General features: G+C 50.1%; 2 protein-coding genes across 11 annotated transcripts in view; one reads left to right on the top strand and one right to left on the bottom strand.

Moving 5' to 3' along the window:
* PKNOX2 (PBX/knotted 1 homeobox 2) overlaps positions 1–16,717 on the bottom strand; it is a 320,839-nt gene that overhangs the window by 259,413 nt on the left and 44,709 nt on the right. For 5 of the 10 annotated variants that reach the window (XM_016922232.4, XM_063783483.1, XM_063783482.1 and 2 more), the window contains exon 1: positions 8,557–8,644. The exons of 3 other annotated variants lie outside the window; for them this stretch is intronic. The gene's annotated coding sequence lies outside the window, so the exon portion shown is untranslated. Of the gene's footprint in view, positions 1–8,556; positions 8,645–16,717 lie in introns of those variants that run through there. 2 more of the 10 variants (XM_016922236.4, XM_054661700.2) reach the window with 1 other exon arrangement.
* Positions 8,451–12,786, top strand: LOC134807283 (potassium/sodium hyperpolarization-activated cyclic nucleotide-gated channel 2-like). The gene is made up of 2 exons (XM_063783486.1): positions 8,451–8,992; positions 12,684–12,786. Exon 1 carries the CDS (start codon positions 8,535–8,537, stop codon positions 8,934–8,936), a length of 402 nt encoding a protein of 133 aa, XP_063639556.1. The 5' UTR covers positions 8,451–8,534; the 3' UTR covers positions 8,937–8,992; positions 12,684–12,786.

Raw genomic sequence — 16,717 nt, 5'->3', positions numbered from 1 at the left:
GCCACTCTCTGAGCCCCAGTTTCTCTTACCTATAAAATGATACAATGCCCATTTTACCTGCTTCACAAGGCTAAGAGGATCACACAAGGGCATGTGAGAATGAGCTTTATTAGGAGAGAAGACTAATATTTATTCAACATGAGCTTGCCATGTGCCAACCACTTACAGATGTTTTCTTCCAGAGTTTTCACAGCAGTCTTAAATATGCTTGGTAGTATTATTATCCTCACCTATAAAGCCAAGAAAACGGAGGCTCAGAGGGGTTAAGTGATGTGCACACTGCTTAACTGTAGTAGAACCAGGGTCAGAACCCAGAATCTGACTCCAAAGCCTGTATTCCTTCCCCTAGCCCCACGCTGTCTCAACAAGAAAAGTAAATGCTGCTTTTTATGAAGAAGCCAGTGAGTCTTCAGACTGAAATTGCTGCCTCATGGAGCCATCCCCTATTGCTAGGAACATCCATTTGTCCCAGGCAGGCCATCAGAAGGGTCAGAACCAACCCCTAGGCCCCCACTGTCCTTAAGACTCTATACCACAGGGGCCAAGCCCCTGCAGTCTGTTGAATGTCATCATGATTCTTTGCTTGGATTTGTGGTGGTGGCGGTGGTTTTAATGATTGCCTAGCCACAAAGCCATGAAGCAATCCAATTGGGAGGAAATATGGAATCATGGAACTTTGAGTAGAAGGGGACCTCTGAGAGCAAGTTCAAGCTCCTCATTGGATAAGTGAGGACGCTGACATCCAGAGAAGGTAAGTCCCTTGTTGAAGGTCACACAGTCAGTCAGTGGCTGAGTCCACAGTGGAATCCACCATGCTCAGACTACCAGTCCCCGCTTTCTCTCCACCATCCCGATCACCCTGATATCAATCAGCTTCATGGTTCCTGAGACGGAAGAGGGCTGGATGTGGGCCTATAGTCTCTGCTCTCTCTGCTTAGGGAAAAAGGGGATCTTAGGTAAGAAAGCCATGTTGCAACCAGGAGTGAAGTGATTTGTTTGCCTCATGCACCAACTCATTGGTCTAAGTTCTACCCATTGAGAAGCCAACATGGAAAGGTCTGCTCGGAAATCCCTCAGTGTGTAAGGGAAACTGGACCCAAACAACAAGGCCTTACCTGGTGCTCCTGGGGCAGGGACAGCCCACTTCTGGCCACCTGGGATAGGTAGAGGGGGCTAAGCTCCTCCTTCTAGTCCAGGCTGCTCCCTTGCAGTCCCCAGGACAGCGCAGAGCACCATGACCTAGGAGGCTCGTGTTTCATTCCCCCACTGGCCAGCCGCTCAGCCAGTCCTCCTCTAACACTCTGCAGAGGCTCCCTTCCTCCCAGAAGTCTGCCCTGTGACTCCACTCGTCCTGGTCACTCCACATCCTGCCCCACTGTTGCCTCCTGTGGTTAACACCTGGTTGGTGGCTTTTTCCATGTCACCTCTCTGTCCATCATCTCTCATGTCTGTGTGTTGTATGTGCCCTCTCTACTGTTAACCCCAGACACCCCTCATCCCCAAAGTGTCCTCAGGGTCTGTGTACCTGTTTTCTACTGCAGCCTCTGCCAGGGCTGTGCACAGCGGGCAGCACCCGGCCACAGCATTGACTGGCTATTTGTGCAATGCTGGTTGAAGATGCCAGTGACCTGGAAAAGGGCCCAAGCCAGGTTCTGGAGAAGCAAAAGGAAAGGGAAAGGGGTAATCCTCCAACTGGATCATCAGCTCCAACATAACATGACAGAGGAGAGTCAACCATGACTGAGCCTCTCCTCTGTGCCAGACACTGTGCTAGGGACTTAACAGATGCCCCTCAATAGTCCTATGAGCTATGTGCTTTTACTTCCCAATTTACAAATGGGGTAACTGGATCGAAGATGTTAAGCAACTTGTCTAGATCCATATGACAGGTAAAGAGCAGGGCTAGGCTCTAAATGAAGTTTTGCCTGATGCTAAATAAAGCCCATACTCAACACTGCCCCCACCACAAGCAAGCTCCTTGAGGACAGGCTTCATGGCAATATCTTGGCTTTGTTTTTGCTGCTGTCTCCTCAATGCCTAGGACTGTGCCGGGGACACAGAAGATGCTCTATAAATATTTGCTGAATGGAAGAACAAAGGGAATGGGTGAATGCCATGCTGCCCCTCCCCAGCAAGGCAGGACACCTGCCCATGATGCCAGATTACTGGGTTCTATTTCCAAGAATCTTCAACAACTATTTGTTCCCTCTCTACCAGATTTGGGATGGCGGTGTGAGTAGAGATGTAAGTTGAACACAAAAGACTACGTCCTAATGAGGTGGAGGATTTACAAGCCTCAGTGCCCTGTGACCTGCTGCTTCTGTGGCCGCTTTCTGGCCCATCTGGATCTGGCCCCTCCTCCACCCCAGCCTCCCCCCTCCCCCACTGGGCACCCCCACTGCCTTGACTGAGCCGTACTCAAATTGGCCACGTTCCTACTAAGCAGAGAGCTAACAGTTACGCCACCCACCCCGGCCCTATCCGAACTCTCCAGAGTCTGCTCTGGGCCCCAGGGCCAGCTGCTTTTCTCCACATTCCAGCCAAAAATAATACAAGAACGAAGCTGTTTGGTGGAGACTTAATCTAATCTTCATTGCTTCAGTTTTAAAATATCCTGCCTGGTTTAGGGTTTCTTATTACACACAGGGATGTGTTTTTAGTGAGATAGGTCTTAGCAGAAACGTCCTTGTAATTAGAAACCCAGGCAGGCCGGGCCTGCAGTGAGGCATCCAAGCCAAACAGCAGATCCCCTTGAAGACAACGCGTTTGCAGCAAGCTCTTCTCAAGCTCTGCTTGACCGCGTGAGATGAGCTGAGCTGTCCCGGGCTTGCTTCTCCCTCTCTCCTGGGGGTTCTGGACGGGAGGAAAAGCTGGAGTTCAGGTAGAAAGACTGTGCCCTCCAACTGTTGCTCCCTCAACCCCCAGCCCTGTCTCCCACCCCCAATCAAAATGGAGACTAAGATGTTGCCTGTGATTGGCTGAGAAGGAAATGAGGAGGAAAAATTACCCCAAGGAATCCCCAAAGACTAGGGAGTATTAAAGACAAGCATTCCACCAGAGCCACGTCTCCAGGATCAGAGCTAGCTTTTACAAATCAGACACCGGAACAGAAGGAGTCTATGAGCGCGCACACAGTTTTGTGTAAGTGCCGGGTGTAACTTCTTGGGCTTTCTGGCCCAGAATCTGCTTTGATCTGCCAGCAGAGACTGCTAAGAGAGGTTCAGGCCGTGGCTAGCTCCAGACCAGCACCCAAGCCCCTCAGCCGACCAGATGTCACACACACCAGTCAGGGCTCAGGCCTGGCCTTCCCAGTGGAATAAAGAGAAGGGGCTGCATTTCTGATAAGTCAGATTCTGCATTCGTCTGATGCAGGAAAGCTATTCCAGGTAACACCATTTGGAAGAAGCGGGCTGGATCCCCCAACTCAGCCAAAATTGCCCCTCTTGGTAAAGTGTAGATGGTTTTTGGAATCACAGCAGGCCTTTCAAATTCTAGGATGTAATGCAAGGCAGGAATTCAGCCCCTTTACTATAGCCTAAGAACTCCTGAGAGTTGTGGGGAAGGCCCTGGAGCCAGGCGAGGAAAGAAAACACACCGAAGAATGTGACTTTGCTGCTGAGAAGCCTCTATCTCCCATTTTCTTTACTCAGAGCGCAGCCTGGGCTTGATCCAAGCCCATCCTCTCACCCTAGTGAGAACTGTGTGTGATACATTCCACTTTACAGATGAAGAAACCAAGGCCCAGAAGCTAGATGACCCACTGGAGTCATGCAGCCCTGGCAATAACAGAGTCAAAAGAGACCAGGCCACTAAATTTCAGCCTAAACACTAGCTCAGCACGCTGACCTGCCAACCTGGATTATCTGCCCGCCACTTCCCTCCCTCCTTCCTCCCTTTCCCACCAGGTATTAGATTTAATTAAATTAGCAGATCCCCATCGCAACAATCCTGGCCATGCTGCCTGGATAGAACCCAGCCCGTGGAGCTCCTCCCTCTAAATTCTGCTTCTCAATATAATTCAGTCTTCAATAAGTCACGGATCTCACGTGAAGTGTTTTATACAAAGCATGGTGTGTTGGCTAGACTCAGGCTAACGGTGGTTCATGATGATTTCATTTTCCATTAGAACTTCCTCAGTTTTTCCTCTGCAGCATCGTTTTCACCCTCTCCATACTCGGATCTGCGTTTTGTTTGATCCAGACACTTGGCTTCACATGCCGTCACCTCCAGCAATTGCATCACACGTTTATATATATCTTACAGCATCGCAGTCCTTGTGCCACACAGCGTAGGAAAAAGGAAAACTCATAACAGCCTTTCTCACCCTCCTCGAACTAATTTAGAAAATGTGCTCCAGATTAAATAAATCGGGAACAAAAGTCTGAGATTAGAGATAGAATTTCAGAAAGTAGGGAGGGGGAAGCTAAATAAATAGCAAGGAAATCTTGCAACATGTTGGAAGCCTATAAATTTTATTGGTTGTTTCTTTAATAAAAACAAATTCAATTGCTAACAACGCAGTATTATTAAGCCTCTAACATTTAAACATCTAATTTTCCCCTGCTCTGCTGCTGTTTACGTTGCACGTTGGATTCACGGAAGGTAAAGAAGTCAGGTCAATCGGTTTGGTTTGATTCCTAAACCAAGCTAATAGAGATCCCTTTAAAATCCAGCCGTTTTGCTTTCTAGGCATGCCTTGGTCTCTAATGAGTTACAGCCCAGGTTGAAGATGGACATGGCAGAAAGAAATTTAACACACACTCTGGTGCACCCATAAACTTCAAGGCCAAGGGAGAGGAGGTATGTTTCCAGTTAAGCTAGAACTCCATGAATTCAGGATTCTCCACTCACAAGACAGTAATTCTCCTTATTTCATCACTAACTTACTTCAAATGTGTTTATACAATTTATTGCTACTGAACTTTCAGGCAACTGGTGTAGAGTTAATGAAACCCAGCTTGGAGAAGCTTTGAGCTTTGAACAACTAACCACAGTTTAAATGGTTATGACATGCGGTCAAAGCCACAGCCTGAGCCCACTGCAGTTTCTGTGTTAGGACCTAGTCAAAAACCTTGTCATCTCACCTTTTGTGCCAAACAGATTGAAAAAGCAAAAAGCACTGAAAAACAGCCTGCCTTGTTCCTTCTCAAGGTTCCCAGCCATTTAAACACATTTATCTTACTAAACGTGAGGCAAAGCCCCTCCCCCAGTCCCAAGTAAATATTTTAGTTGCAGTTTGAATTGGCAGCTGGGCTGAAATCCTGAAATCCAGTTTGGGTTTAACTGAACAGGGGTCAGGCCTACCTAAAGCAATGCTGGGGAGGCACCAAGCAACATTTAAAGGCAGACTCAGTGAAAGCCTAAAGGCAACACGAGAATGAACAGATGAAACCGAACTGGAAAAGAAGCAAACTCGTCTTTCAGAATCACTTGGACATTAACTTTTATTAATTCTCATTGTCACATGGCGCCCTCCCCCAAGCTCTGCCATGTGGGAACTCCAGCAAGCTCCCTCTTTTTAAACAGGCCCATTTTGGAAGAGTAAAGGGGAGGTACTGGATTTGCCACTGCCACACAATAAAAGCCCCTTTTGAAAGCAGCACTTTCATTAACTTAAAGCAATCTATAGACTTAAAAGCAGAGAGCAGTAAACTCCCAGAGAGGATCATAAAACAGCCAGTCTCAAGTTGGGTATACTTCAGTGCAATTCGCACGAGGCATTTTACTGTGAGCGGTGGTCGGGCCCATCTCCCTCCGGTAACCCCCTGCCCCTTATTCTGAGCAGCCTCTCTTTCTCTTGGCTTTCAAGCCTTTCCCGCTCACAAAGGGGAGGCGGTGACCAGGGAGTCTCCGTGGGGTCACGGCTCCCTCCCCCCTCGGGCTCTCAGCGGGAGAGAGCTCTCACGAATTCCAAGCCTACAAAACAACAGCCTTGGAGCTCCACGGCGGCAGTCGCCGCGCCCCGGGCCGCCGAGGCCACTCGTGGGTCGTGGGTCGTGCGTCTTCCGTGTCCTGTAAGGGCTGTCTGGCTCTCCCTGCCAGGGGTGCAGGGGGCTGGGATGGTGGGTTTCATATTAAAAGGAGGAAATCTCAAATCTTCCTCCCCTCAATGCCCTCCTCCCCCCCCACCCCCCACCCCCCACACACACTCTTTCTCTAGATGCCCAGAGAATAACCTACCTCCCTGGTCGGGACCCCTTCCCACCCCACACCCCACAGCTAGGCCCAAGCTATGGGGATGCAGCCCGAGTGGGAGATTATGAGACCAGAAACGGGACCCTCCCTCCCCGCTTCCACCAAGGTCCTGGGGCCTCCGAAGGCCAGAACGGCAGAGAGAGCAGGAGGGCAAGGGCAGGGGCTTTGGGTAATACACCGTGTTATGTTTGAACACCATCATTCTCAGATTTGGGGCGGGGAGGATCGTCTAAACTGCCTAAAATGCGAAGCTTTTGGCTGCCACCAGTTATAGAGCATTTGAAACCCGAAAAGCTAATATCCTGAAGTCTCCGGACAGGAGAGATGACAGTAGGGCACTCCAAGCTTCCTCCTCCCCCGGGCGCACCAAAGGCCGGGTTTGTGGGCTTCTCAGTCCGGCGCGGGTAAGCACAGGAAGCGGCTCCAATCAGGGCACTGGAGTTTGAGCCGGTCCTACCCTGGGCCACAGCCCAGACTCCTCGGCCCACTGTGGCACCTCGCTGCTAGCGCTGCCCCCCGGCCTTCATCGCAGGCCGCGGCCCCTGCGGGCCACCGCTCCCGCCCCGCCGCGCTGCGCCCGCAGACCCAGGTGGCTCCTGGAGCACTCCGAGCCGCCTGGGTCGGGTCCTCCGATCCACTCCCAGCCCCGCGAGGCTGCCCTGCCGCTTCGCCCAGAAGGTCTCTTCGATCTGTCCGCTTCCCGGAATCGCTCTCTTAGGACCGGGTCCTGTGTGGCCCAAGTCCTCTCCTCCTAAAGAAACACTTTCGGGGGGGAGCGGCAAAAATTCGGGGCTCGCCTGCCATGGCTCAGATCAACTACTTTCATCGCCTACCTAAACGCTTTTTCACACGCGGAGCTGCAGGACCCCTCGTGCGACCCTCCCCAAATTCCAATAGCTTCCACCACAAGAAAAAGCTGTGATCCTGTTACTGAATCCTAAAAACGCCACCCGTTCCTCCAGCCCCCAACTCCGACCTCCAGCCCTCTGCTCTGGCCGGCGTGTAAACTACTTATCGGCCCTTCGATCCCGATTCCGTAAACAGTCTGGATCCTATAAACCAAACTCTAGACTGGTCCTAAAACCCAGCCCTAATTCAGGCCGATCCACAAGCCCCTACCCCTCAATTCCCAACCCGAGTCTCCCCATTGCGCGGAAACCCCCGGCTCCCCCGTGAAGAGCCCCGGGAAAGGACGGCCCATTTCGCTCGCTTCTTCCTGGGGATCGGGAGCCAGGAAAGCCCGTCACCTAACCCGAAAGAAATGCAAACTTTGAGCTGCAGATTCGGGACCCTGCGCCATCCCCCTCAGCTCTCCGCTCTCGATCGCCTTCCGTTCCCTCTTTTACGAACTCATCCCCTAGTTCTCGAGCCAGAAGGGCTCCCGATTCCCAAGCCTCGCGCGGGCCCCTACGCCCGCCTCACCAGAGATCCCCAACAATCATGGAAAGCCGGTGACCCTACACATTCTCGCTCCTCCCTGGGTGAGGGTCCCTGCGTGTAGACCCTCGGATCCTGGCTTCCCGGACCCCGCCGGTGTTCCCCTGTCTCCACTGATCCGTCTGCAAACCCTCATTCGCCCTGCCTCCCCAGGCCGCGGCCGCGGCTCCTCGACTCCTCCGGTCACCTGGCCCCAGCCTGGGACCGCTCCCGCCTCCAGCCGCTGGAAAGCAGCTCCAGGCTGGTGGCGCCGAGTAAGCGCCGGCCCCAAGGACGCCCGAAGCCGGGAGAAAGAGAACCTGGAGCCTGCCCGCGGTTCCCAGCCTCTCCCCGCGGAGCGCCCGGCCGGGAGCCTTCTGCACCCGGGCTCGGGCCGGCGTGCCTGTTCCTATTCTCGGGTCCCCTGGCGCTCCTGGCGCACAGCTCCCCGCCCGCCCGCTACGGGGTTGGGCCCGCGGCGATTCGAGTCCGCAGCCCGGCTCCTTGCACCCGAGGACAATGCGCGGCCGGCCACGGGCCCAAGCGCGGCGAGGCGGCGGCGGCGGTGGCGGCGGGGCTGAGCGCTGGCCGGGCAGGGGAGCGGGCGGCCCGCGGGGCTCTCGCAGCCTCCGTGCCCGGCCTCGCCGCCCCTCGCGCTGCTCCGCTCCGCGCTCTCCCGGCGCTTCCCCAGCTTCTCTCTGCACGCTCCCGCCGTCCCTCGCTGCTCCCTGCCTCCCTCCTCCCTGCTGCCTCCCTCTCTCTCCTCCCTGCTGCCTCCCTCTCTCCCTCTCTCCTCCTTGCCCTGTCGCAATGAATAATACTCTGGCTTGGGGACTGGAATAAAACACACGCGCTCTGAGGCAGCCGCCCGCAGCAGCAGCCGCCGCCGCGCCGCCGCCGCCGCCTGCAAAAGCGTCTCTGACATGGAAATGAATGACAGCTTACCTGATGCCAATCTTCATCAGACTGACACCGGCGTGACAACACAGCCTATACTTCCCAGCACTGCTCGGGACGTCAGCGGCACAGGGACCCGCCCCCCGGACCCCCCCTTCACACACCTCCCCTCTCCCCACTCCCCCTTTTCTCCCCACCCCCCATCACCCCCACCCACTCCCGGCCCGGCCGCTGCCAAGTCGGAGGAGCCGCTGGAGTGTCTCCCTCTACTGGAGGCTCTCGGGCGGCGGGCGCGGGCCTGCTCCTGCGGCGGGGAGGCGAGCGGCCTGGAGAAGCGGCTCCGCTCGCGAGGAGCCTCGGATGGGGAGTGCGGTGGACCCCCAGGAACTCTGGAGCACCCTCCCGCCCCCAAGCCAAGTCCTCCTTAGCGAACAACCGGGGCCGAGTTCCAAGATATCACCGGTGCTGAGGGGACCGAGATGAGGTGAGATTTTCTGTGGACCCCAAGAGAACTCCCCAGAAATGATGAAACTTAAAACGGGCAAGAAATCCTTCCTTCCACCAGCACTCCCCCTCCCCCTTTTCCTGCCTGGCTGGCCTCATTTTTATGATTGCATTTGAATAATTCTCATTACCCTGGCCCCAGAAAAGGTGTTCAGATGACACTCTGGTTAGTTATTCCTGGTCTCAAGAGCTTTTTCTGCTGTGGGCTTCCCGGGGTGTCTGGTTCAAGGTGGGGCAGAGGGAGAGAGGAAAGAGTGGATAGGCTTTGTCAGTAAAGCACTTCTTTGCAAATGTCAGGCAAGCCTGTTCTAAGCCACTGCTATTTTCATTCTAATAAAAAGTCCTCAAGAAACTCAGTGAGTTCCCAGATTTCTGGGGGCTGGGGTGCAGTCATATAAAGGGAAAGACCAGCTGGGCTGTTTCAGCCTGGGCCTGCTGGGGTGGCTTCATCTACATCAGGGAGGAAATGGGTTCCTTACATGCCCTCTACAGTGGAAGACAAAAGCAGGCATGTGTAGACCCACAAGCGCCTCCATTCACTCAGCAGAGATCACAGTCCTACTAAGAGCCACACACAGGAGCACACATGCTTGCTTCCTCAACTTAGCACATGGCCCTCCGCAAAAAGGGACAAGAGAACCCCTTCTGCCTCTGGAAGTTTGCTTCTTGCTCCCCATAGAGGAGCCCTTTCAGCCAGTCAGGCAGCCATTGATCCTCTGACCCCAGGCCAGGCAGGGGGCCTGGAAGAAGCCCAGACAAAGACACCGACATAAGCGGGAAAGCAGAAAGTGAAACCCAGCCGCTGAGTTTTCAGTAAAGAATCTGACCCATGAAGTCGAAGGCTGCCCCTGGGCTCTTCTCAGGCCTCTGGGTCGCCACTCACCCGCCTCCGTCATGGGCAAGGATGAGAGCTGTTAGCATTGCCTGGCTCAGGGGAGGCAATTGAGACCCTTCTTATATCACATCCCAGATACACACACTACTGTTTGTCCAGATCCTCCCAATACCCTCAAATCCACCCACCAACGTTGCTTGTGGGAGAAACTCTTCAGTGGTAGCCCCCATTATAGACAGATAGAATCCTCTCACCTTCACACAGAACCTCCAAAAACTTCACTAGGTGGATTTATGTCACCCTAGCCTCTGATCTGCAGTCAGAGTCTCTGGCTGCTGACAGCATAATCGCTATTATATATTATACATTGTATAATAATATAATAATAATGAATGCACTTGCCCTTTTTATGTGGTACAGAAGCGGCCAGATTCTCCAACCCAGAGGCTGGAGGTCAGGCTGCCATAAACTCTCAGAGGGAAGCCCTCTTCAGATAAGGGAGGGGGAGGGGAGATCCATTTGTCTCTGCCCAGGACCCCTGGAGGGAGGAGTTTCTCTCTTTCCCATGGCTCCCAGTGAGTTGCTACAGCCTGCAGAGTCAGAGGGGAAAATCAGGCTGAATTCACCCCGTCAGAGAGGTGTCAGTGAGCCATAAATAGGACCGCAGGCAACAGCCTTGGATCACTGATTTACACCTGTCACACCCCTCGTTTTCTGAAATCTAGATCAATGCCCAACATTTTCCTGATATGGGAGATCCATTGCCATGAGCTATTAATTTTTGGAGTCTTTAAATACTATGATTTTCACTAATACCTTTTTGGTGCTTTAAACTGCACATCGTAGTTTTAAGTAAATATATCTTGCTTTGACTATTTTTGTCATTTGCAAGAGCTTAAAAAATGATTATCCAAAATATAACCATCATTTTTATAATCACTGAAGGCAAATATTTTCCCTGCACCCTCCAGAAGCTCTGCTGTGTGCTAGCACTAAGAATAAAGAGCAGAAGCAAAGAGGCTCAGGTTATGGCTCCTGTCCTCAAGAAGCATTCATTTGTTGAAGAAGACAAAGTGCCAATATGTAAAACATTAAGTAGCAATAATACAGGAATCAACAGAAGACACAAGCTAGTAAATACTTAATGAAGAAATGAGTTGTCAATATGTCAAATTCCATGAGTTCCACATCTCAGTTTTGGCTCTGTCAATGAGTAGAGAAAGGATAGAGTAGAAATTAAGAATTCACTGCAGATACTCTACAATTTCTTCCCCATCATCCCTCTGAGGATGAAGAAGAGAATGGAGAGGAATATACATGTTGTATTGCATAAGCCATCAACACACTGACATTATAACCAAAAAGAAGTTTCTACAAATCCTAGTTATCACTCCTAAATTTTGGAGTTCCTGTTTGGTTCTGGGCCCTCTTCTCACTCTACCTGCACTTTGTCTGTGGTATAAGCAGCCCACACCAGCCCAGGCTGCCTCCTCCAATCTTCCAATGTGGGTGATCAATGGCCCAACTGAATTCTGCCAATGTCACAATATGAACAAAAATTTAAGACCTGTCTGTATTAGTTTGCTTAAGCTGCCACAACAAAATGCCACACACTGGATGGATTCAACATGAGACATTGATTTTCTCACAGTTGTGGAGGCTGGAAGTTCAAGATCAAGGTGCCAGCAGAGTTGGTTTCTGGAGAGGCTTCTCCTCCTGGCTTGTAGATGGCACCTTCTCACTGTGGCCTCTCCTCTGTGTACACAGGCAGAGAGACAGCTCTGGTGGTCTCTCCCTCGTCTTATAAGGACAGTCCTGTTGGATTGCGGCCTACCCTTATGACCTCGCTTAAGCCCCCTAAAGGCCCTGTCTTCATATACGGTCACATTGGGGGTTAGGGTGTCAACATATTAATTGGGGTGGCGGACACAATTTAGTCCATAATACCACCCAACTACAGTTCCCTTCACTCTCAACTTAATTATTTTTAATGAATATTGATAGATTGCGAGTTCCCTGAGGATGGGGACAATATCTTATTTCATCTTAGGATCCCTAAAACCTGGTCCAGTGCCCAATCCAGAAAACATATTAAAGAAATGCTTGTTGGATTGAACTGAATGAAACTTATTTCTCCATCATTGTTCCAGTCCTAGTTGACAGACTTATCACTAGTCACCTGGAATATTTTGATAATTTTCTAACTGGTCTCAATGCCTCCAGTATCTCCAATCCCTCCTATACACTTGCACAAGGATGTTCTTCCTATAACAAAGGTTGGATCACACCTTGGTTTCTCCTGAAAATCATCAGTAGCTTTCCATTGCTTATAAGATTTAGCCTAAAAAGTTACTGGGCCTTATAATAAAAAGAAGGACCTTGAATGCCACACTTCTTACTTAGCAAGGTCTTCACGTTAGTCCTCATCTGGCCCTGATCCCCTTTCAGGCTAATCTGCTCCATTCCTGCCAACGCCTCCCCAACTCCACCTTCTAGTGATTTCCAGTGCTTCCTGCTGCATCAGAACCCCCACCCCAACCCCCGGGGAACTTCTTTATAATTCAGGGTTCCAGGTTCCACCCCTAGAGAAATCAGTCTGGAGAAAGGCCTTGGAGCCCGTATTTTAAAAGTCACTGCAGTTGTGAGGTTTGGGCACTTCCATTCTACCCAGCACTCCTGCTCCAGCTCATGGGCCCCAGAGTACATTCTGGATTCTGGGCCCTTCCTGTACTTGCTCACACTCTTCCTTCAGCCCTGGGTTTTCATTCCCCCTTTTCCTACCTTCCGAATCCTATCTGCTTATAAGCTTTCATGGAAACATCACCTCTCTTCAAAGGATCCTTGGATCCCCCAAAAGAGAACACCAGCTCTGGAATCACCAGGCCCTGGCTCAGCTCTCCACCCTGTAATGAAATGGCCAGCTATCTGGGACATTACTGGTGAGTGCCAAGTCTCAGTTTCTGTGTTTGTGAAATGAGGATGATAATAGAATCCAACTCATGAGACCATGGGGATTAAATAAAATCACAAATCTAACGAGCTTAGCACAGTCCCTGGCACATGGGAGGCTCTTCGATAAATGAATGGCAGCATTAGGTTTAATAGCCCTTTACCCAGGGCTGCCCAGTGCTTTGCATTTGCCTTTGCCTTTATTATAGTGCTTATTTAATTGGCCTGAGGAAGGGAGATATTGTTTACAGAGAAAGCTGCCACAGGCCCTGAGGGCTGCAACACGGATAATGGGAGCAAGGAAATGAGGGCAGGGGGACTCTTCTCTCTACCTAAGGCCTCCTTCCTGACCCTGGATCCAGGTGGGGCTGTGGTGGGGGGAGCCAGGGCCAAGTGAGGAAGACTCCGTTCCTGATGAAATAATGCAGGAAGGGCACATCCTTTGGAGAAAGGGGTGGGCAGACAAGGGGAGACCTGAGAGGTATAAAAACTCAGATGCTAGAAATCCTCCAAAAGGGAGTGCGGGTCCAGGATTTTGCTCTGAGCTGAAAGCTGGGATGTCCAGGCCCCTTGCCCATGTCTGATTTTTTTTTTTGACCCTGGGAAAGCCTCTCAGCTCCCTCATCCCACTCCCACCCTCTGAAGCAGGGGGATGAAGCCTGCCCTCTGGGCACACGATAGGCAATTAATTGGGTCATGCCTTTAACCAGCTCCTCTAATATAGGAGCAATATAATCCCCAAAGCTTTTTAAAAACCCATCTTCTTTATGGTACTGATGCACTTTAGGGAAGTTTCTTCAAGCACTGTCTCCTCCCCATCCCTTACTTATCCCAAGCATCTCCCCACCCCACCCCAAGTCCACACACACACACACACACACACACACACAGACACACAGATACCAGCTCTCAGGTGGGAGCTGTCCTGGCCTTAGCTCCAGATAAGAGGATCTGTGGGTGGCAGGAAAGGAAAAAGAAGATTTCTGAGTAATTTCAAAGTTCTTTCTAGGTTCTAGCAAGGGGTGGGAAGGATCACAGCCAGCTTGAAAGAACTGAGAAAGAGAGAGATTGGAAGAGAGAATATTTAGACTATATTTAGGAAGAGAAGAGAGAATGTTATGACGATTTCCAAAAAGAGCCATTTCTGGGAAATGCCATCCCAAAAGTTTGGCCAAAAAAATTTGAGAAAGAAGGATTTAAACCTGTGCTGTCCACTACAGCAGCCACTAGCCACATGCAGGCCCTGAGCGCTTGAAAGGTGGCTAGTCCTAACTGTGATGGGCTATGTGTGTAATAAATTTAGAAGATTTCATCTATAAAAAAGAATGTGAAACATTTCATTAAGAATTATTTTATATGTATTACATATTAAGATAGTAATATTTTGGATACATGGAGTTAAATAAAAATATAATAGGTCATTAAAAATATCTTCACCTGTTTCTTTTTACTTTTTCAGTGTGGCCACTAGCAAATTTAAAATTACTATGTGACTTGCATTCCATTTATTGAAGCCTCCCTTCCAGGCTTCGTTTTTGTTCTGATAGAAGCTATGTTTGGATGCTGAAACCTTTATTATTTATTATGTATCACTCCAGCTCTCCAGCTCTTCCATTTCTTCTGCTTCTGCCGACCCCACAGAGGACCAGCATGAAAGGAGATCATTAGGCTATTCAGGGCCTCCCTCAGACTGCAGAGGTGGCTAAGAACTCCCTGCCCACAACCCCTTCCCAGGGTTACATGGGGTTTTGAAAGCATTATTCTCCCCAAACAAAAACCACCTCTCCCATTTGGACTGAAGGATCCATCCCTGAGCCCCTTGTCTCCTATCTCCTTTTCAGTAGCCTCCTCGCCGTCAGAACTGTCACTCCCGCAGCCATCATCCTCTCCTTCAGCACCATCTCCATTCTCATCACTCACATCACCACCACCTCACACAGAACCATCTGCATCCTTCTGCTCACCCAGTGGACCCTCTTCTCCCTGTACCCAGGGAGGAACCCTATCAGCATTTGCTGCCTTTGATGCTGCATCCAAACTCTAAGCCCTCCTGAGCTAAGGATTTTGCATGGCTGGGCTCCCAACTGTATTCTGGCAGCCGGGCCCCATGGCAGCCAGACTGCAGGGCTCAGAGAAACAACCAACAACCCTGGGAAGGGGTGAAGGCCACATGCCCTGCAGAAGATGGTCCCGTCTTATTGCATTAGAAAAGGACAGTGAAGAAAAGTGACCAAATGAGGGAGCAAGAAACCCCCAGCTTACCTCGCATAGGGACCACAGTTTACTTAGCAAGGAAGAACAAAACAGAACAACAGCAATAATAATAGCTAATATGTATTGCTTATTGGCTGGGTGCCAGACTCCATGCTGAGTGCCAAACATGCATTGTTCATCAGATCTCCACCGCACCCCTATGTGGCTTAGGTAAGTGAAGGAACTTGTGCCAGGTGTGAACTCAGACAGGCTGCCATCAGAACCCACACTCCAAACCACCATTCTGAATTGGTCCTTCATAAAGCATAAACGTTCACTCCCTTGCCCCCCTCATCCATTCATTTGTTCGCTGATTCACTCATTCAGCATGCATACACTGATAGCCTCTAAGAAACTTACCAGCTCATTGGTTCCCATTCAGCGTCTAGGCTGTCCAGGCACATAGAAGGCACTGGGCTATGAAGATGAATAAATCAGAATCCCTGAACTCCCAGAAATCTTTAAGGTTTTCAGGGGCCATGAGAGATGTGGAAAAGCCTAATTCTGCCTCCAGCTCACACCCATATTTTACAGCAAAGAAACTGAGGCCTAGCAGGAGGGACATGGAAAGGGTGTTCAAATCTCTCCCGATTTAACAGTCAAGTAAGAGTCCACTTGGATTCTCAACACAAATCAGGGTTTTTCTTCCAGCCTCACCCATCTCCGGAGATTTTGCATATATGTCGTGTCACTGCTTGGCTGCGTGGTCCTTTTGACAGACTCAGTAAGTCTCTTTCTGCCTTTATTCCCATTGGCTACTTTCACAATACCCAGTAGTAATGTCCACACCCAAATCAAAACTCATCCACTCCAGAAACTACTTCATTCAGGACACCTATGTCTTGTATCCCCAGAGCTTATGTGTTCACATTCCCATCATAGTAGTATACATTTGTATGTTCCTTTGTACGTGTTCTTAAATTTCAAATACGTATACATTAGTTCAAGCAGCTTTTGAACTTCATGAAGGCAAGGATTTAGTGTTTCTTTTATATCCTACCTTCTCCTTCCCAATCTCTCAGTCTCTCAGCATCTGGTAACAATCTCAGCCTATTCAAATTAACTAATAAATGCAAATTTCTTGACCTTCTATGCAGACATAATCTGTGTGTGCATGAGTGTGCGTGTGTCTGCCTGGGTAGTAACTTGAACCAGTACGGATAGCAGGGGTGTTTGTGTATACAAAGTGTCAGTGTAAGCATATGTACGTGTGTGTGTGTGTGTGTGTGTGTGTGTGTGTGTGTGTGTGTGTATGAATTCTCCAGCTATTAGAGTTAGGGAAGCTTAGACACACATCAGCACAATCCATCAATTTCCAGACATTATCTCTCATGATAATTTCCTGCCAAATCTTTGAGTTGCAATTAAGAAAGTAGATAATTTGAAACATTTTCCTCTGCATGTTGAGATGGATTATAATCCTAATTTGATAAAGACTCTTAATGACTCATTAGCCACCCTTGGCTTCTCCTCAGGTCAGCCAACTTCCCAGGCGCTGGAGGCAGCTGGCAGCAGAAAGGCAGTGACGCTCAGGTCATTACATGTTATTGCTTCAGCAGCACTAAAAGAAAAAGACACAACAAAGACACAACCGCACCACAGCCCTGGAATTCTCTTTTCTTCAGCTCCTGGATTTGGGCATCAATTTTTTTTTCTTGGCTTTGAACA

This window comes from Pan troglodytes, chromosome 9 (assembly GCF_028858775.2).
Source record: "Pan troglodytes isolate AG18354 chromosome 9, NHGRI_mPanTro3-v2.0_pri, whole genome shotgun sequence".
NCBI classification, from domain to species: domain Eukaryota; kingdom Metazoa; phylum Chordata; class Mammalia; order Primates; family Hominidae; genus Pan; species Pan troglodytes.
Note: the sequence above shows the minus strand (reverse complement) of the source record. Positions and strands in the feature narration are given on the sequence as shown.

Coding starts and splice junctions, on each gene's coding strand:
- LOC134807283 (XM_063783486.1), top strand. CDS start 8,535: ATGGAAATGAATGACAGCTTACCTGATGCCAATCTTCATCAGACTGAC.